The 21,339-nt window shown below is 44.2% G+C and overlaps 1 protein-coding gene across 7 annotated transcripts in view; it reads left to right on the top strand.

Moving 5' to 3' along the window:
• EHMT1 (euchromatic histone lysine methyltransferase 1) overlaps positions 1–21,339 on the top strand; it is a 163,030-nt gene that overhangs the window by 72,842 nt on the left and 68,849 nt on the right. For all 7 annotated transcript variants that reach the window (XM_054007471.1, XM_054007465.1, XM_054007468.1 and 4 more), the window contains one exon: positions 19,291–19,847. In XM_054007471.1, the coding sequence (XP_053863446.1) occupies positions 19,302–19,847 (546 nt within the window). In that variant the 5' untranslated portion in view covers positions 19,291–19,301. The remainder of the gene's footprint in view (positions 1–19,290; positions 19,848–21,339) is intronic.

Here is a 21,339-nt window from a genome sequence, read left to right as displayed (position 1 = left end):
TTGAGTCCTGTCTTTCAGCCAGTTGTATAGCCACAGTATAATAATTTCATCTAGACCACATTTCCCTAGTTTGCTTATGAGCATGTCATGTGGGACTGCATCAGAAAGCTTACTTAAATCAAGATATATCACACCTGCTGTTTCCCCCCTTATCCACTAGGCCAGTTACCCTGTTAAAGGAAATTAGGTTGGTTTGGCATGATTTGTTCTTGACAAATCCATGCTGACTGTTCCTTAAAACCCTCTTATCCTCTCTAGGTGCTTACAAATTGATGGTTTAAATATTTGTTCCAGTATCTCTCCGGGTATCAACGTTAGGGTGACTGTCTATAATTCCTCGGATCTTCTTAGTACCTATCTTTAAAAAGGGGAACAATGTTTGCCTGTCACCACTCCTCTAGGACTTCACCCATCCTCCATGAGTTCTTGAAGATAATTGCCGACAGTTCTGAGATTGCTTCAGTTAGTTCCTAAGTCCCCTGGGCCTAGGATGACTTTTGTTAGGCCCTGTTGACTTGAATGTATCTAACTTACCTAAATATTCTTTAACCCGTTCTTTCCCTATTTTCGCTTGCATTCCTTCTCCCTTGTTAATATTAATTGTGTTGAGTATCTGATCACTGTTAACCTTTTTAGTGAAGATTGAAGCAAAATAGACATTAGACACCTTAGTCTTCCTGATATCATCAGGTATTCGCTCTCCTTCTCCACTAAGTAGAGGACCTACACTTCTTCTGCATCATTTTCTGGCTCGTAATGTATTTAAAGAACCTCTTTTTACTGTGTTTTATGGCCTATGCGTGGTGTAACTCATTTTGTGCCTTAGTCTTTCTGATTTTGTCCTTGCATGCTTGTACTATTCTTTTGTACTCCTCAGCACTTTGTCCAGGTTTCCACTTTTTGTAGGATTCCTGGTTGATTTTCAGGCCATTCAAGAGTTCCTGATGCAGCCATATTGGCCTCTTACTATTCTTCCTAAATTTTCTTCACATCTGGATAGTTGGCACTTGTACCTTTAATCTTGTCTCCTTCCGGAGAGCTGGCAGTTCCTGAACTCCTTTACCTCATAGATTTTCTTCCCATGGGACTTTACCTACCAGTTCTCTGATTATGTTCAAAGTCTACTTTTTTGAAGTTCATTGTCCTTATTCTGCTGCACTTTTTCCTTTAGAATCCTAAAATCTATCACTTCATGATCACTGTCACCCAAATTGCCTTCCACCTTCTGATTCGCTACCAATTCCTCCCTGTTGGTCAGAATCAAGTCTAAAATAGCTGCCCCCTTGGATACTCCTTCCACCTTCTAAAACACAGTTGTCCCCAACACATTCCAAGAACGTATTGGTGTTCTATTGATGGATTTGATGTTTGACGTATTGCTTTTCCTACAGATGTAGGCGTAGTACAAGTCCCCCTTTATTACCAGGCCTTGTCTTTTGGATATTTCTGTTCCAGAAATGCCTCATCCAACTCCTTTTCCTGATTTTGTGGTCTAATATCACCCGCTTTTTTCCCCTTTTATCTTTATCCTGAGACTTTCAACTGGTCTGCTTCCCACCTCCTTCTGGCCTTTGACATAAGTATATATATTCTGGATGCATAATGCAATGCCGCCTCTCTCTTTTCCCTGTCTGTCCTTCCTACAAAAGCTGTACCCCTCTATACCAGTATTTCAGTCATGAGATTTATCCCACCAATTCTCAATGAGGCCAATTTAGTCATAGTTTAGCTTAGGTACTAATACTTCCAGGTCTTCCTGTGTTTTCTTGCATTTATCTATAGACATCTAAGATTTTGAGTAGATTGCCCCACTGATTGCCTTCTTGTTGTTCCTGTGTAGAGTCCTGTGACCCTAGTGTACATTTCCATGTCATCTGTCCATGTTTATGCTTACCTGTGGGCTTTTGTCCCTCTTTGAACCTACTTTAAAGCCTCCCTCACTGGGTTGGCAAGCCAGTGTTTGAAGATGCTCTTCCCCTTCTTGGTCAGGTGCACCCAGCTCTTCCCAGAACAGAGTTCTGCGGTCGATGTTTGTTTTTTTAGAAACCACTTTCTTACAAACCACTCAAGTTAGAGACTGATGACCAAATCCTGAAGCATTTGCACCCATGCTTGTCTTTAAGCATGTGAGTAATCTCATTGAAGTCAAAGTTATGTGTGTGCTTAAGTCTTTGCACCAGTGTAACTGAGAGGAGAAACTGGCTGTGGTGCCTTATATCACTTGGATGTGGGATATGAAACTGCTTTTGCATGATACAAACCATTGCTTTCTAGCTCTAGCTGTTCTCAACCAGCAACCTCTAGATTCTGATGGGTTAAAAAAACAAGAGGATAATCAGAATGGAGTGATACTTGAGAGTCTTGATACCTCTTGACTGATTTGGGGCTAAAAGGAAATACAGTGTATCATAGGAAAGTGGAGAATCCCACGTGTGCAATGGTATAAAACGTGCATTTTCAGTCTTGGTGCTTCCCGAGGTATTGGACTTTCAAACCATCCTCCCGCCTTCAGTCTACCAGCTTTTTTATGGAGGTATGGGACAAAATATTTCAAGTACGGAGGCCCAGACATGTCATTTCCATTCCCTATTGTGTTTTTTGTATTAACCCATTATTTTAACATGCCTGACTATGGCTTGCATGATTATTTGGCTGTGTGGCTTGTATATATAGTTCTAACCTGACCTTAATAAACCAGCATTGGTGCCACATGAGTTTAATTAGGTAATGTTCCCCGATTCCATTACCAATAATGCATATCATTTATTTAATGATTTACATTTTCAAGTGCTTCCCAAACATTAAATAATTACTACTGCCTGACAATTTGACAGGAATGTTTTTTCTAGAGGTAGCATATGGTGCAGTGATGGATGGGCACCTCCCCAGGTTGGAAGGTTTGGTTTGGTGAAACACCCTGTGGTCTGGATGCTTCTTTGAAATGTCTCTCAACTACCTGAATCTCTTGGATCTGTAAAATAGGACCCAACTAGCTCAAGAAGAAGATTCAGTGAGAAGCTTCTGGTTCGCATGATCAGGTCTGAAAGACCATGAGACTGCTGGTCGTCTCGTGTTGGATGAGAACTGTTGTCTATTAGAATAGGAACTGATCTGGATTCTGTTCCTGTTGTAAGGACATCCCTAGCTGGGTTGTCTGCAGGGTTTGAACCCAGGACTATTGGAGCTAAAAGCTGGACCCTTTACTGTTTGAACTAACGGATGAGAGTATGGATTATACACCTGCACAATTTGGAAATGCTTGTCCTGAGCTTCAGAGGTCCATATCAATTCAGAGCCACATAGGGGCAGTTATTTGTAACAAAGCTGCTTTGTGTTAGTGTGGGTTGTGCCGGCTCTGCCACTGACTCACTGCATGGCCCTTGGCAAGTCATACAACTTCTCTGTGCCTCAGTTTTCTCCATCTGTAGGACGGCAAGACAGCTACCTACCTCACACGCATTTTGGGAAGCGTAATGCCTGAAGTGCTTTGAGTTCCTGGAAGGAAAGGTACTGCAGAGCTGCGGTGTTGTAGTTCAGTAATTTGGGGGGCTCTTCTGGCTTCAGCCTAGCAGCACAAAAATGAGAAATAAATAAACTTCACACATCTATCAGTGTCCTGGGAGCAAGTCCCAGACAAAGTAAAACCCAGTATTTGCTGCATGTGTTGACTAAAAGCTCCTTTCTATCTAAGGCCACGCAATGGAGAGAGAAAAAAGCTACTAGAGAATAGCAAACTGGTGACTAGAACCTTCATTAAGTTCTTCTATGGGTAAAAGTTCAGGTCAACCCTTTGCTTGGGGGAAAAAGGGGTGAATGGAAAAAAAAGTTGCTCTTGTGTTATATTAAGGTTGGGCGTATCTAGTTTGTCTCCGTGTGTAACGAACTACTGAATCATCTCTTACATCGGCATGACTTCAGTTCTTCTGCTAATGTTCACAATGCAGAGCAACCGGCTACATCTCGCTTGGTCTTTCAAAGCAGACTGCACCCGTTTGGCTCAGCCCAGCAGATAGAAAGCTCCCAGTGAGAGACCAGTCGAAGGCTGGGAGCTGTGATGGCTTGCGCCCGCTGGGGATCAGGCCTGATGTTTTCAATTCTGTTTCACCAAGAAGAAAAGAATCCCCCTTGGCGTAAAAACTTTCCTGATTCTGGGTTGAACAAAATGGGTGGAGTTTTCCTCTTAATTCTAATATAAAATCTTGATCCAGAGTTTTATACTAACGAGCGCTCGTTCACTTAGCATCCCCCTTTCAATTTCCTTTTTCTTTCAACTGGGCTTTTCTCTGCTTTACTATTTCCTTTAATTGTTTTATTTTTTCTGAGAAGGAAAGAGTTCTCTTTCTTACCAGCAAACCGTAAGACCCACAAACCCTTGAACGACCTCTTGTTAAAAGTGAATTCAGCAAGGCAATCTGATCTTGAGGAAATGGCTCTTGTATCTTGATTAACTATACAGGTGCGCTGCAAAGCTTTGGTTATACACACATGGGAGTAGAACTACTGCACTTTCTGGACTGTTTTGAGGATGACCTAGTAGTTGGGTGTTCTGACAGGGTGGTTTGCCCCTTTACCCCTGTTCAGTTGTCAGACCCACGATGCCTATAGAGAGCTGCAGTCAGGAGGTTGGTATCTGTGGCTGTCCCTGGAGCAGGTTTGAAAGACGTAGTGGGAGAGAGCTCTGGGCCCCCTAGCCAGTTTAGGTCAGGGAAATAGCTTGGTTTTGGTGTTACTTGGTGTGTGTTTGTCTTCAAATTAATTGTGCTCTGCAGTAAGGGCCTGAAAGAAACCTGGGTGTGGTGTTAGCCCTTTCTGGGCTGGGGAGATGGGCCAGCAGTTTCCAGATGACCTGTCTCCAGTAGAAGTCAATGCCTTATGGTTCAGGGGAATGTACAAAACCCCCATAACGGACAACTGTGCATTCACTTGCAAGAAGAGTTTTCCTCAGCTCAGTCATAGTGGTTGGCTTATGCCCTGAAGCATGACGGTCCATATCCCCTAGCTGTTTTTCCTAGCTAGTGTAATTGAGGATAGACGTCTATGGTTTTCAGCAAGACCTAAGGGAGTTAGATGCCCAGCTGAAAGCCACAAACGAATTGAAGGGGACACGGTCATGTTGACCTAGTCATCCTCAGCTGTGTCTGTAGAGTACTGTTCCCCTCAGGCTGTGGTCAGAGCAGCTGGCATGAGCTGTAGCTCCTTTGTCATAGAATCATAGAAATGTAGCGCTGGAAGAGAGCTCGAGAAGTCCAGTCCAACCCTCTGCACTGTGGCAGGACCAACTAGACCTAGTCCTACACCGTCTGCCTGGGGACAGTTACTGGCAGGCTGGCCAGGAGCACAGACCATTTCTATCGCAGCGCAAGAGTCAAACGTGAATCCGTCTGAAAGACAGCTATCCAGTACAATCCAAGCCAACAGAAAGGAACGCAAACTATGGCAGGCAGAGCTGGGATAAGAGGTGGCATGGCATATTGGCTCCTCTCTCAGGAGTCTCTTGTTCAGAATCTCAGCTTTCCTTAAAAAAAGCCAACCCCTCTCTTGCTGTTCTGCTTGAAAAGAAAACGTCAGACGTGTGGGGTGTAAACGATGAGGAGATGTCTGCAGAGAGGCAGGAGCAAAAGCCGGGAGAGCTGAGAACTGCCCCACTCATCTCAGCGAGGTGTTGACCCAGAGGCCCAGTGGTGATCATTTAAATGTCCACACGAGCTGTTTCATTCCTTGTGTCTGAAAGGAGTTACAACCGTGCACAGTGAAGGAATGATTGGCAGCATGGGTAAGCATACCAGCGAACTACTAACCTCAAGCCTGCCAGGGACCCTGGATATGTCCTTTGGTTGCTCACCTGTGCGGAAGCCTGTGTGCCAAGTCTACGCGACTGCTGTTACCTGTGATATTTAGATTAAAGCCAGCATCTGTACTCCTAACTGTGCTATCAGTCCTTTCATCGCTTGGCGGTGTGGATGTACCCTTACCATGACTGACATGTGGTGCCACAAGTGGGTGATGTCTGGGAGAGAGATAATTGAGGTTGGCTAAAACATGGCAAGTCAATAAGAACTTCAGAAGGACCTAGCAAAACTGAAGAGGTTAAATTTTTTGTTGATTATACGTATCCATTCAGACACATTTCTGGTTTCTAAATTAACTGTAACCACTCAGGAAACAGATCTGGTCATCACTGCACACAGTTCAATGACATCCTCTGTTCAGTGTGCAGTGGGGTAAAATTCTCAAATGCATAAAGAAAGGAATAGAAAATAATGCTGAAAATATGACGATGCCACTGTATAAATTGAGGGTATGCCCTCTCATGAAATAATGTGCTTTGTTCTGTTTTCCATATTTAAAAAACCACCACACAGATGCAGCAAAAACAAAAGGGGGTCTGAGATAGGTGAGGAAAATGAGTGGAGGCCTGAAGCAACTTCATATGAGGAAATATTGAAAAGACAGACTTCAGAGAAGAGATGAATAGCACGAGACATGGTAAAAATATACAGATAGATCAGACATTTCCGTTCACCCTCTCTCATAATATGTGAGCGAGGAGATGCTCAATGAAACAGAAAAGCAACACTTTTTAAAAGAAAATACTTTATGCTCTGCTTAAGTGACCTGTGGAACTCATTGCCACAAGATATCAGCAAGACCAGCATCTTAACAGGAGTCTAAAAAGGATGAGACATATTAAATGGCTAGTGAGAACACTCACAGTATTATTAGAGAAGATGAAAAATGTATAAAGACTATAAAGCCTCAGTCTTCAGGGTGTAAGCCAGCAGTTCTCAAAATTTGGATTGCATCCCCATTTGGGGCTGTGCCATCAGCGGATGGGGTCACAGGTCCAACGAGCCAGGTTCAGCCCACGAGACAATGCCGTCTGACCCTTAACATGTCCGGACCTGCTCCACACATGCTGTGCCAGGAGGCTGATGTACAAAATGGCAGCCTCCACACAGCGCGCACCACATGTGCGAAGTCGCACTGTGCGGAGGCCACTATTTTGTAAAACGGTGGCCTCCTGGCATGGCGTTTGTGAAGCAGGTCTGGACACGTTGGCTGTGTGGCTGCCATTTTTCCACTTGCACCATCCGACTGTGCAAGCATCCAGCTGAGAGACTTGAATGCAGAAGTTCGTTATCTGTGGGCAGCAGCTTTATCAACAGAGCATCTTCTCTGAGCTCTTAGGAGCCTGTGCTAGCCTTTTCTGCAGTGGCTTGTAAGCTCCTTAAAGCAGGGCCCATATCTTCTTTTATGCCGCCCTGAATACCCTGTTGGCACTTGATAAAGAATCATTGTAAGTCACTGTCTCTGCTTCCCTAGTATCACCACATGGGGCCTTCCTAAGTCCTGCCTCATTTGCCTAGCAGCGAATTCCTCTTTCTGATTTGTGATAAGAGGCACAGTGGAGTCATTTTGATGCAGCAGTGAGTTTGGTGGTGCGGTTATGAATGAAAAAGGAGAGTGCAAGAAACGTATTCTCAAATATTATGAAGCTTTCTTTGAGTATGGCTTCACCGGGGAGTTTGGGAGAAGGAAGAAAGCCAGCATTTTGGCCTATGTCACATGGTGTTATCTAACAAAAGCATGAAACCTAACTAACTGAAACACTCGGAAACCCTTCAGAAGGAACACTCAGGCAAACCAAATCATTTTTCCTGCGCTGGAAAGAAGACCTTTTGCGTCAGCAAGTGCCGTTCAAGAAAGCCATGTCCGTCTGTGACTGCGCTCAAAAGGCATCATTGGAGGTGAGTTTTACCACATCACACAGGCCAAAAAGCCTCACACAACTGGAGAGACATTGATTTTGCCAGCTGCAGTTGATATGGTGAAGATAATGTGAAGGGAAACTGAGGCAAACAAACTCAAAGCAGTATCACTCTCTAACAACACAGTGAAGCAAAGGCTTGAGGTGTTAGCAGCAGATCATGAAAACACACTGGAAGAGCATCTGAAAAACACGGATGCTTTTGCTCTTCACGTTTATGTGAGCCCTGAAGGTCGTGATGCACATTTATTGACTTTTGTGAAGTACACGTGGCAGGGTGCAATTCTCGCAAACATTCTGTTCTAGCTCTGTCTTCCTGGACACAAGACGGCACAAGGAATGTTCCATGTGCTACATGCAAGACAGAAGTATCTCGTGTCATCGCATGGTGGGCTTCTGTATAGTTGGAGTTCCGTCTGTGGCAGCCCACAAAGCAGGTCTGTGCTTTGATGAAGAAAGTTGCTCCGTCTGCTGTATAGACTCACTGCATGATTCAGAGAACAGCTGGCATCTAAAGCTCTGAGTCCAGAGCGAGGTGAAGTTTTGCAGCCGGTCTTGTCTATTGTGAACTACATCAAGACTCAGCCCCTTTGCAGGTGTGTGTTTGCAAAATTCTGCGAAGGCATGGGGTCCAATCACAACATGGCGGTATTCCACACTGACGCTCATTAGCTCTTGTGAGGAAAAATACTGGAATGATTTTTTTGAACTGAGAGACGAGCTGCATGCCTAAAATGGATTGCAAAAAGAGTGAATTGATTTTCTGTGTGACCGAAGGAAGATGGGCCTATGTCCCAGACATATTTGGGAAACTGAATGAATTGAATAAAGGTCTGCAAGGAAAGAACACCCACATCCTTCAGCTGAGTGATCAAATAACAGGATTCATGAAAAAAGTTGTTTTCTGGAAGAATAATCTATTGAAGACAAACTATGACTCCTTCCCACAGCTTTGCAAGTTCCTGGCTGACAATGAAATTGTTCGGCCACCCACATAGGTGATTGCTGAGCATCTCAGGCGGATGGAGGAACAATTTACATCCTTTTTCCCTGACTTGGACATGACAAAGTCCAATTGGGTGCGAAACCCCTTTCAGTGCAAGCCCGAGATGCTATGGATTTGCCAGCATCTGAAATCAAACAGCTCACTGAAATTTCCTGCAATCAATTCTTGCAAGGAACCTATGCCCAACTTTATCTCCCGGCGTTCTGGTGCACTATCAAGAATGAATATCCTGCACTCTCAACACGCGCCTTGCAACTGCTGGTGCCATTCGCGAGCAGCACACTTGAATCCGTCAAGCCTCGGTATGGATCTACTGTTGATGTCACATCGGCAATTAGATGTTCGATTTCTGCCACGCCGTCGGACTTCGAGACGCTGCGTCGTTACACACAAGCCCATGTGTCACATTAGAGAGCATTCAATAACATACTTCATGTGTAAACTCCTTCGCTTCTTCAGTTGCTATGTTGCTTTGCTGCTGTCTGCGGTCACAGGAAACAGCAAGTTGCAAAATGGGCAAAAAGTTTGGGAACCCCTGGCATAAGCTCTTTATTTAGTGTCTGGGGTTAGGGAGAATCTTCTGCTATGGGCTACTTAATAACTATCCATGATGAGGTTTCTTATACCTTCCTCTGAAGCATCTGGTACTCGCCACTCTCAGAGGCCCCAATTCCGCAATGTACTTAGTGTACTTAAGTCCATCTCTGTTCAGCAAAGCAGGTGCTTTACTTTTTAAACTCGTGGCTACATCTTACTGACTTGAATGAGATTTAAGCCAGGGCTTTGTTGTGTTGGGATGGACTGCTGAATTGGCCAGAGACAGGATACTAGGCTAGGTCTAGCTGTTCTGAGCTGGCATGACAACGTTTTTATCACCAGATCAAGGTAATTCTACTATAAAAAGAATCTAAATTATGTTACCATGTCTTATTAAGCAGTTTAGAGCTTGACACAAACTGGAGCTTAGTGGGGGGTCTTTCTAATTAGAGGCTTGGGCAGGGACCTGAGATAATCCTTAGCAACTCCTGAATGAGCTCATGCAGGCCATCAGGCATTGTCACGGTAGCCCTCATAGGGGATTTGGGCAGTGCAAAAACATGTTTGCAGGGAGCAGCCAACTTTTTTTTTAAACTAGTCAATTTATTATTATTTTCTTGATTTAGTGCTGGTGAAAAATAGCAGGTTGACAGCTCTGAAGATTGATTGATTATCTTTTTACTCCCCAGAGCAGGTACTTCATGGGCAGCTGCAGTACAAGCCTTCGCCACAATGTGCCTCAAACCTGACCTGAGATGAAAGGGAAATTTAATCTCTGGTCATTTTAAATCCTTGGCTTCTCTGCTGGCTTCGCCAACCAGGGAGCCCAGTGATGATCATTGTAATCCCAATTTTTGCTATTGACATGTGTCCACTAGAAACTAGATTGTCAGACCCTATAACACATTTCACTCCTTCCACTGAGCAGCAAATAAGTGGGTTGTGGATGGAAGCTCAAAGGGGCAGATTTTGCATTGTTCTGCACCGTGTACATTCGCTTACACCGGTGCAGAATGGTATTAAATTATTTTGGGGAAGTTCTATAGCCTGAGTTACACAGGAGATCAGACTAGATGATCACAATGGTCCCTTCTGACCTTGAAATCTATGAAATCAGAAACATGTTCACTTTGTCTTGCTGTAAATGATTGCACAAGGTGCAGCACAGTGGAAAAAGAGGCCCGTAGGTCTACTGTCAAGTTCTAAAGTTCCATACTACTCTACAGAATATGGACTATTTTCCTTTGTCGCTTTGTACAGTTTCCAGTAATCAAGGTCCAGAAATGTTTGTCTGTTTGTAAAGATTAATGGCATTTGTTCAGCCCATCAGATTAGAGTTTTCACACAATGCACAGTCAACCTGTGGAACTCCTTGCCAGAGGATGCTATGAAGGCCAAGACTATAACCGAGTTCAAAAAAGAACTAGATAATTTCATGGAGGATAGGTCCATCAATGGCTATTAGCCAGGATGGACAGGAATGGCGTCCTTAGCCTCTGTTTGCCAGAAGCTGGGAATGGCCAACAGGGAATGATTACCTGTTCTGTTCATTCCCCCTGGGACTACCTGGCATTGACCACTGTCGGTAGACAGGATACTGAGCTAGATGAACATTTGGTCTGACCCAGGACGGCCGTTCTTATGTTCAACATTTATTAAAAGTAGAAAATTGTAGGTTTTTTTTTTTTTTTTTTTTTAAACTTTAGTCAAGTGGCTTTTTTCATAAAGTCTCTGCGTCCTTTATGGAGTAATACAATTATCCTTTCCCCTAGTGTAGTGCTCTGATCCAGGGGTTCTCAACCTTTTTCTTTTTGAGGCCCCACACCAATATGCTATAAAAATTCCATGGCCCGTCTGTGCCACAACAACTGCTTTTCTGCATATAAAAGCCAGGGCCAGCATTAGGGGGTGGCAAGCGGGGCAATTCCCCGGGCCCCCACGCCACAGGGGGCCCTGTGAAGCTAAGTTACTCAGGCTTTGGCTTCAGCCCCAGGCAGTGGGACTTCGGCTTTCTGCCCTGAGCCCCAGCAAGTCTAATGCTGGCCCTGCCTGGTGGACCCCCTGAAACCTGCTCGCGGCCCCCCAGCGGGCCCCGGACCCCTGGTTTAGAACCACTCCTCTAATCTGTCTTGATTTGGTCACTTTTATGGCAGCTAAATTGAATGAGCAGAGAGTGCAACAATTGTCAGTTGCAGAAGCTATCTGATTGCTTCAGTGGGAATGCTCAGCAGCGTAAATCTGTCCTGTTTTTAGGGCCTCCTCTTGCCAGGTGCTGAGAGCCTCCTGCAAAACGCTGGGAACCCTCCACTCCCAGAGCCTTGCAAATCTCGACCCGTAATTGTGTTTCTCACAGTGCTAACATTGCTGAAATGAAGATTGAAATGGCTACACCAAGACCAGTTTAAAAATGCGAACTCTGGGGAATATAAAGGGCTGTCGGCTTTCTTCTGCTCTTTAGCTTAATGTTTCCCCTCAGTGATTGTGGACGGTAACAGAAAAATCCATTCTTTGTCTTTCCTCCTTTTAAATCACAGCTGGCAAAAGCACATGCCTTCTGCAGCTTATTGGTGTCTTAAACTGTGAATGCTTCCGTAAATTGAAGCTGTCCCGAGTGGCAAGAGTTGGGGTTGCTCTGACTTTGAAGCCTGCTTGCACATCCATGAAGCTGCATGGCTGGGGCACATTTTTGCCTCCGCTTGCCTGCAGGGAATACTAGTGAGTTATTTTTAAAAGTTACTTAGCTGTCCGTAGTCTAGACTCGCAGTATCCACCTGGGGAGCTCTAACATGCCTGACCTTCTCTGTGTGGGAAAAGAGAGCATTCCTAATGGAGGGTCCTAGCCAGGCCAAAGTCTCAGAGTCCCATGGGAAAGCCATGTACGTGAAGATACTTTCCTGCACGATATTCAGTGCCAAACATCCATTGATTTCAACGTGAAATAAGCGAGAGCTTTAAAGGTGAAGCTGATATGGCACATTTATAATCAGTGTTAGGACTAATGGCAAATGGCTCTGATGGGGAAACATTTTAAATCTCAGCTGATGACTAGAGAAAGTGGAAGTGCTAGGAAACGTTAGGAGTGTTTCAAGTGCTAGAGCCGATATGGAGTGTGTGTAAGTGAAACAGTCCGGTGCCACTGTGACTCTCCAGGTGAAACCCATTTGCAGACAGTGTGTTAAAGTTGAGTTGAATACTTTTAAAAAATAAATATATAATTCAAAAACTAAGATCTCATAATTTAGAGGCAAATCAGCCTCCTAGTCCCTTAGACTATGGGTGGGCAAACTTTTTGACCCAAGGGCCACATCTGGGTATGAAAATTGTATGGAGGGCCATGAATGCTCACAAAATTGGGGGTTGGGGCATGGGAGGGTATCAGGGGTGCAGGCTCCGGGCAGCGCTTACCTCAAGCAGCTCCCAGAAGCAGCGTCATGTCCCCCATCCAGTTCCTACGCAGAGGTGCAGCCAGGCAGCTCTGTGCGCTGCCCCGTCTGCAGGCGCCGCCTCTGTAGCTCTCATTGGCTGCAGTTCCCAGCCAATGGGAGCTGCGGGGGCAGCACTTGGGGCAGGGGCAGCGTGTGGAGTCCGATGGCTGCCCCTACGCATAGGAGCTGGAGGAGGGACATGCGACCGCTTCTAGGAGCGGAGCGGGGTGGGGCAAGCCCCCAATTCCACTCCCCGGCTGGAGCGCCGGAGCAGGGCAAGCCCAGGACCCCACTCTCCGGAGGGAGCTCGAGGGCCGGTTTAAAATGTCTGGAGGGCCATATGCAGCCCCTGGGCCATAGTTTGCCCATCCCTGCCTTAGACACTGGGTCCCATGCCAGGGGAGAATGCTCCATTGCTGCCATCTTTGTGGCAGCGGAGGTTGTTCTCCAGCCCCTGTTGCAGTGTCGGAGGTACATTGGTTCTTGCAGCCAGTGCTCAGTTCCTTAGATTCACCTGCCCCTGCCGTCTTTGGACTGGGTCTCAGCAACGGCTGGTAGAGCTGAGCTCGGAGCCAGCGCTCCAGGTATGTGAATCCACCTGTGCAGTCCAAAATCTGTTCCCATGCTATAGAACCACATCACTTCTTCCCCAAGCAGAAGAGAGGGGCGGGATTCCCCTAAGAGAATGTTTGGATGGATCTAAGGGGCCAGATTCTCAAAGCAGCTCCGTATCCAATGTGCTGAGTTGTTCTGAAAATCTGGCTTCTTCTGAAGGTTCTGAGCCCTTCTAAAAATTCCAGCCTAAAATACCAATACATATTTCGAATCAAACAGGTTGTAAATTAGTCCCACGTGCCCTGACATCCCAGTTAGACAGATAGCTCAAAGCTTCAGCGGGTATTTTATCCTTATGCTTCTTAATCTGTCTGGCCTTGGGAAGGAAAACAATATAAGGAATCCGTGATAGTGGGTCAACCTAATCATTCCACAGAACAGGCCAGTGAATTGTTATCGCTTCGGGTTGTCCAGGGATCTGCTAGTTTTCCTGGCTGGCAACTTTTCGGCTTCACATATAGTTCATATTTGGATCCTTTTTACTTGGAACTGCAACTTGGATGGGACAATTTGTGTGTGTGGGGGGGGGGAGGGGTGCATTTGCAGGGGAAAAAAGAACTTTTAACACCTCCCTTCCTGTTCTAGTTGTGAATGAGCTTTTTCGTTCAGTTTGTTAGCACAGATCTCACTGTAATTTTAATTTGATGAATGTGGTTAGCCTAGAACTGTGTTAAGGGGTTTGGCATTGTGTTTACTCTGCCTTATGCCTCTGCTAGGAAACCATGTGTCCTATCCTATGCTTTTTAGGCAAGCTAAATACTCTTGGAGCAGGTCTGCACTAGAAACTTTTGCTGGTATAGCAACATTAGTCAGCGTGTGATCAGGGTGGATAAAAATCAATGATTTAATAAAAAAAAAACACCACAGATTGTTTTTAATTTAAATCACATTTTTTGATAAAATGCTTTTTGAGGAAAAAACCTGTCTAAAGATAGTTTTAATGAAGATACATTATAGCTCAAAGATATCTCATCACGGAATAGGGATTATAATTTCTAATTGTATAGTATGAGACTATATATTCATGTAATGTTTAGGAAAAGTTTTGTAAATGGGTTCCAATAGTTCATGGATTAGGGACCCAATCTTATGGGGTTCTAGGAGCTTCTGTATAGATTATTTAGGTTAATCTTTCTATCAATCCAGTGGGACTCAGTGCTCAGTCTAGAAGATACCATCAGAGATGCTTAGTTTTGCAGTTCTCAAACTGCAGATTTGTGTCTCTACAGATAACATGCTTGTTAACAGCAAAAATGTTTTAAAATAAATTAATATATAGAGGTGAGAAATAAGACGTCAACCATGTTGTCCCTCTGCAAATTTGTGTACACAGAGTCAATCCCTTACCTCTCTCTAAAAGTGCAAAGTTTCAAAAAGTTCAATGAATAAAAAGATTGTTGGGGGCGGAATAGATCTGAACAAGGAGAAGAAGTCTGGAGATAAATATGAGAAGGGAGGGACAGGCAGTAGAAACAAAAGTGAAACTGTTTGAGCAGCATATTCCAGAAGTCTTGAGGTCTTTCTGAGTGTAGCCTTCATTGATTTGAGATCTACCGTACCATTCCCTTACTGGAAGGGAAAACCTATAATGACAGTAGGCCATAAAAGAGACCCAATTTGGGAATATTTTAATGAAGTTCCTCTACCTGTGGGTAAGACCGGCATGTGTGCAAAATGCAAACAGTGCAACAAAGAAATGCAAGGCCTGATTGCCCGAATGAAACAACATCATGAGAAGTGTTCCTTCTCAGGAGGAAGCTGCATTGAAGATGATGAAAGGAACATGTCTGAACAGGCAGGATCTTTAGGTTGGTTAACTTTTTTATTTCATACTTCTTTCTTAAGGACTGCCTGTCTTCCTTCTGGACTATTCTTGAATTCTCATGTTTGAGCAAAAAATATAGTTGTTAGTCTATGGTATAGTAACTCCTCACTTAACGTTATGTTCCTGAAATATGCTACTTTAAGCGAAACGATGTTAAGCGAATCCAATTTCTCCATAAGAATTAATGTAAATTGGGGGGAGGGCGTTAGGTTCCCGGGAATTTTTTTTTTGCCAGACAACAGACTATATTTACACACAGACACAGTGTGTGTGTGTGTGTGTGTGTGTGTGTGTGTGTGTGTGTGTGTACACACACACACATACACACAATAGAAGTTTTAAACAATTTAATACTGTACACAGCAATGATGATTGTGAAGCTTGGTTGAGGTGATGGAGTCAGAGGGTGGGATATTTCCCAGGGAATGCCTTGCTGCTAAATGATGAACTAGCACTTGGCTGAGCCTCAAGGGTTAACACGTTGTTGTTAATGTAGCCTCACACTCTACAAGGCAGCACAAATGGAGGGAGGGGAGACAGCATGGCAGAGAGAGACAGAGACACACACACCGGGTGTGTGTGAGAGAGAGAGAGAGAGAGAGAGATACATTGCCCCTTTAAGTACGCTGACCTCATTCTAAATACATTGCCTTTTTAAGTAGATCAGGAAGTTGAGACAGCAGCTGCTCCCAGCAAGCTCCCGACTTCCTGAGCCCTGTTCACCCCCACTCCACCCCCCCGCTCTGTGGAGATGGCCCGATGGGGTAAAGAAGCAGGGGGGAGAGGCTAATGTCAGGGTATCCCTCTCCCCCCCTGCACAGCAAGCAGGAGGCTCCCAGGGCAGGAGCAGCACACGGCAGTTGAACTGCCTGGCAATTGCTAGCCTGCTGGGCAGCTGCCGCACAGGGAACTTAGGGGAGCGGGGAGCTGATAGGGGGGCTGCTGGTCCATCCTGGTTCCAAGCCCCCACCAGCTAGCTCCAATGGGCTTCTCTTTCTGCAAGCAGTGGACAAAGCAGGCGGCTGCCAAACGCTATAAGGGAGCATTGCACAACTTTAAACGAGCACGTTCCCTAATTGATCAGCAACGTAACAATGTTAACCAGGACGACTTAGTGAGGAGTTACTGTACTATCATTTTAGATGCAGTTGTGATAAAAAGTAAATAGCTGACATAGGCAGATCTTCTTTTTACAATTTCCCCTTTAAAGTAGTACTGAGTGTCAGTGAATGCAATGAGTAATACTAAATGAGCAGTGTGATAATAATAATTAAATAACTGCATTGACTTATTTTGTTTAGGAGAATCCATCCTCAACATACAGGATTCTGAAGACTATCCACCTTCAAGATCACCATCATTTTCTATAGTTTCAGAGTTATGTGCCAATGGTAGTGTTTCAGTCACATCATGTATGTCACATAGCCACAGTATGTGGCTACAGTCACTGTAGCAAAAAGGAAAAAAAATCTCCATCACCCAGAAACAACCGTAGATAAGTTTGTGATAAGAACCAGCAGTTTACAAAAAGAGTTAATTGATGAAAAAATTGCCCGGTTTGTTTATGCAACAAACTCTCCTTTCCGTATGACTGAGAACCCACACTTCATTAACATGGTTCAGTCATTAAGACCAGGATACAGTCCACCCTACAGAGCGGATGTCGCAGGCAAATTGCTGGATCAAGTGTATGAAAAAGAAATTGAGCAGTGTGCAAAAGGTCTAGAGGATAAAATTGTTAACCTGACAGTGTCCACAATGATCCTGTTGTATGTGCTTGTGTGACGACAGAAGAAGAGAATGTCTTTCTTACAGAAACAATTGATCCATCAGGAAATGCGCACACAGCAGAATACTTACAAGAAGTAGCAGTAAAAACTATAACAAACTGTGAAAAAAAAATTCAAATGTCTAGTACGCAGCTTGGTCACAGACAATGCTGCAAATGTATCCAAGATGAGAAGAAATGATTTAAAAGAGCGTGAAGAGAGTCCCAAGTTAATAACATACACTTGCAGTGCTCATTTGATGCACCTCCTAGCCAAAGACTAGAAGGCTAATGTTGTTGAAATTGCAAAATACTTCTGTAACAACCACTTTGCAGCAGCTGCTCTGAAAAAAGTGGGAGGAACCAAGCTAACTCTCCCACAGGACGTGCGATGGAACTCAGTAGTGGACTGTTTTAAGCACTATATCAAGAACTGGCCTAATCTGATGACAGTTTGTGAAGAAAATCACGAAAAAATAGATGGCACTGTCCAAAGTTCTCAGCATTGGGCTTAAGAGAAATGTTGAACACATGCCGAAGCCTATTTCTGTAGCCTTGAACAAAACGCAGGGAAATTGCTGTTGAAATTTGGAAGGAACTGAGTGAGATCTTGAAAAGAGAAATATGCAATGACAGAGTTAAATTACAAGCATTAAAAAAACGAATGGGACAAGCGCTATCTCCAGCTCATTTTCTTTCAAATATTCTCAGTACTCGGTACCAGGGTCAAACCTTAACTGCTGAAGAAGAGGAGTTGGCTATGACATGGACATCCAGCAATCATCCCTCCTTAATGCCAACTATAATAAACTTCAGAGCTAAGGGTGAACTATTCAAGAAATATATGTTTGCTGATAATGTTTTAAAGAAAGTCACACCAGTGAATTGGTGGAAGTCACTTAAGCACTTGGATTCAGAGACTGTTGAAGTGATGATCTCACTTTTAACAGCAGTAGCGGCTTCTGCTGGTGTAGAAAGAATATTTTCTTCCTTTGGACTAATTCATTCCAAATTGTGAAATTGTTTGGGACCTGAAAAAGTAGGAAAGCTTGTTTTTTCTTTTCCAGATTATGAACAAACAGGAAAATGAAGGTGAAGACGACTGAGTTAGCCAATATTTTAGCAGAAGCCAATATTTTAAGTTGCTCATGGTGACCTGGCTGAGATAGTCGATTTAATTTTTGTTTTGTTTTTTTAAATATTTCATTTAACTATTTTAGTTAAAAACAGTTTTTTAACCAAAACAAACCTGATTTTAAAAAACTTGAATGTGTAACTAAATTAAAAAATTCATATGCTTGTTTTCTTAAAATATATGTTTGCTGTTGAAGAAAAAAATCCAGAATACATAATGTTGTTGTTTTAGTTAAATAAAACAAGTTAAATGTCTGTCTGGTGATGTTTTCCTCCTAATACAGCATGGCAAGAAAATCCTCCAAATATTAGTGATTAACTTGTTGAATTGGAGATAGTTCCCCTCCCAATGACTTCATAAATATCTCCTTCAATTACCTTTGGTAAACGAAATAACCAAACAATCATTCATTTTCTGATATAGCTGTAAAACTAATCTGAAAAGTTTTCAAAATAAATCGCTTTAAAAATGTATAGTATGTATCTTCTAAAAATAAAACCTACATCTATCTCTGAGTTGTGAAGAATATGTATTAAGCTTATAACAACCAACAAGAATGCACTTTTATGTAGAAATCCATTTGATTTAAATCAAATCCACCCTGAGTGTGATGCTTTTGATGATGCTTCTGTACCAGCAAAAGCCCTAGTGTAGACACAGTTTTATACCAGCAAAAAAATGATTTTGCCGGTGTAGCTTATTTCATTCACCGAACCAGTATAAGCGATACTAGCAAAAGTATTTGTTTGCTAATATAAGCTGCGTCTGCCCTGGGAGAGTTTGCTGGTGCAGCCGTACCAGCAAAACTTTTCCGGTGTAACTCTGGCCTTTGTAACGAGAGCTTTGCCTGAGGTGAGCATGGAGGATTTGGTAGCGTTTTGTTTGACATGCTAGGTGTTGAAGGATGATCAAATAAATGTAGTTACTAGGAATGCTAAAGAGTATTTTTACCTTGAAAACCTATCGTTCGAAGTGAGGGACCAGACCCCCAGCTGATGCAAGGGGTCATGGCTCCATTGGCTTCAGAAGAGCGACACTGACTTACACTAGCTAAGGCGCCAGCTCAAAATAACCAACGGGGTAAAAAAGGCGTCCAGTTTTTTGGTGGGAGGGGGGATTTGCTGTGACATAGTTACTATGGCAGTTAGCCATATCTTCCTTTTGAGGCTCAGTAACCTGTAACCCCTCTTTCTCTCGCCCTCTGTCTCCAGGATTTAATGCCATGGCTGCAGATGAAAGTGCTACAGAAAAGCAAGTAGGGGAACCAAAAATGACGGCGGATGGTGAAACCAATGGCTCCTGTGAGCGCAACGAAGCTGGTAGCCACCCAAACCCAACTAAAAACACTCAGGACAATACAAAAGTGAGCCAGCAGGACTCCAGTACTAAATTAAATAGGATAGCAGAGAATGGCATTTCGGAGCGAGACAGTGAGACCGGGAAGCAGAACCACATGAAAGCTAATGACTTCACGCAGACTTCTGTAACAGGGAGCAATGGATATATTTTAACTAAGCAGATGGCGCAGGAGCAGCCCCTAAGGACTACAGGCACCTTTGCTTCTCTCACTGGCCATGCTGCGAAAACCCTCCCAGGAGGAGCAAGCAAAGGGAGAACTCTGAGCGCCTTTTCTCAGATGCAAGCCACCCCGCCAGCCAAGCTCGGGGAGGGGAGTAAGGACATGGATGCTAAAAAAGCCACCGCCACGAACGCTGAAGTCAAGGTCCACAGAGCACGGAAGACAATGCCTAAACCCACACTTAGCCTGGTAATGTATATGCACTGCAGTAAGTTGCTCTGCTGTTAAATGGTCTTGGAGTTTCGGGGGGGAGGACATGGTAGCCCTGATCTGAGCCAACAGGTGTAATTTGGAAGTGTCCAGTTGGTCACTGATCTTTCTCCTACAAAGAGGCAGGGGTGATGATCTGGTTTATAACTCGCCGCTGCTATTAGCTTCACACTCCCGCTCCCAGTTTGTGTTTCTAAATGTGCAACTGATCGGTTACCTCCCCCAGCATGTTTGTGTGAGCTCCGTAATTGCCTTTCAGCCGCAGCTGTGTTGCATCTTCAGCCTTTTTACTAAATCCACAGGGTTGCTTTGGAAACAGATTCCATCCATATAAGGCCAACTCAAAGGAACATCATGCACAACCCCGACGGAAAACTCTGGGAACTTCCCACTGTTGATGTCTGGGTTTTATTCTGTCTCACATCGCTGAGTGTCCTGGTACCTCACCAGATCAGTATCCCTTTCTACAGTTCTCATTTGTTAATTAAACTTATTCATTCATAAAATGTGCCCTTCTTAGTGACTCAGGGTACATGCCCATCACTTAATAAAACATACAGTCCTGCCTTCTCTGAGGCACCATGGATTTGGGGCATGGGGAACACCCACTTCCAAACAATCCCATCCTTTCCCCTTTGAGCAGATGCTTGAGAACTGAGGTGGGCTTTGCTTTGTGCACTAAACATTAGCAAACTCTGGCTCTATCAGATCAGCTAGGCGGGGAATGGTTTCCAGAACCGAGGCCTTTCCACTGCACCAGCTCTTTGGCACTTCATGTCTAGGATCTCTTAGCTAAAGCATCCCATCTGCCCTCCACTGCCGGAGCTGCTCATGGAGAAAGAGGCAGACTCTTAGATAGCCAGCACCCAAGTTAGAGAGGGCTTTCTAAGCCAGGTTTAACCCTTTGAATTGCACCCAGCAGCAAACAGGAAGCCAGTGCAGTTGTTGAAGGACTGGTGTAATGTGTTCCCTTTAGCTGCCAACATCTTACGCCCCAGATGCAGCTTCCAAATGATCCTCAAGCAGAGGTAACAGGGCAGTCATCCAGTCTAGAGGTCACAAAGTTGAGGATCCCTGTGGCGAGGTCTGGATCAGAAAGAAAAGGTCCCAGGCACCTAGCCAGAGGTAGATGGGAAAAGGTCCTGTTAGTTGCCAACACCATCTGTGACTCTGGAAGCAAGGGCACTTCAAGATAGTGCACTCTTGGAGACACAACCTCACTAGGTGGGCAGAAACCACCCCTGCCCGACCTTACCCCGATTGCCTTCTTCTCTTGAGTGCACTTCAAGGAGCTCTCTCTCACTCCCGTTCCCATTTCGGCTAGTGACGGGGGAATCACTACTGCACTTCCAGGTCTGATGAAAGCACAACATTGAACTGCGTCTTATCCAAATAAAGCACTACAGCCAAAACTGCTTTGCCATCTCCCAGGGTGGCCTCTCATACACTTGGATTAAGCAGGTCAACAACA

Source organism: Malaclemys terrapin, chromosome 17, assembly GCF_027887155.1.
Source record: "Malaclemys terrapin pileata isolate rMalTer1 chromosome 17, rMalTer1.hap1, whole genome shotgun sequence".
NCBI lineage: Eukaryota > Metazoa > Chordata > Testudines > Emydidae > Malaclemys > Malaclemys terrapin.
This window is presented reverse-complemented; position numbering and strand designations above follow the sequence as displayed.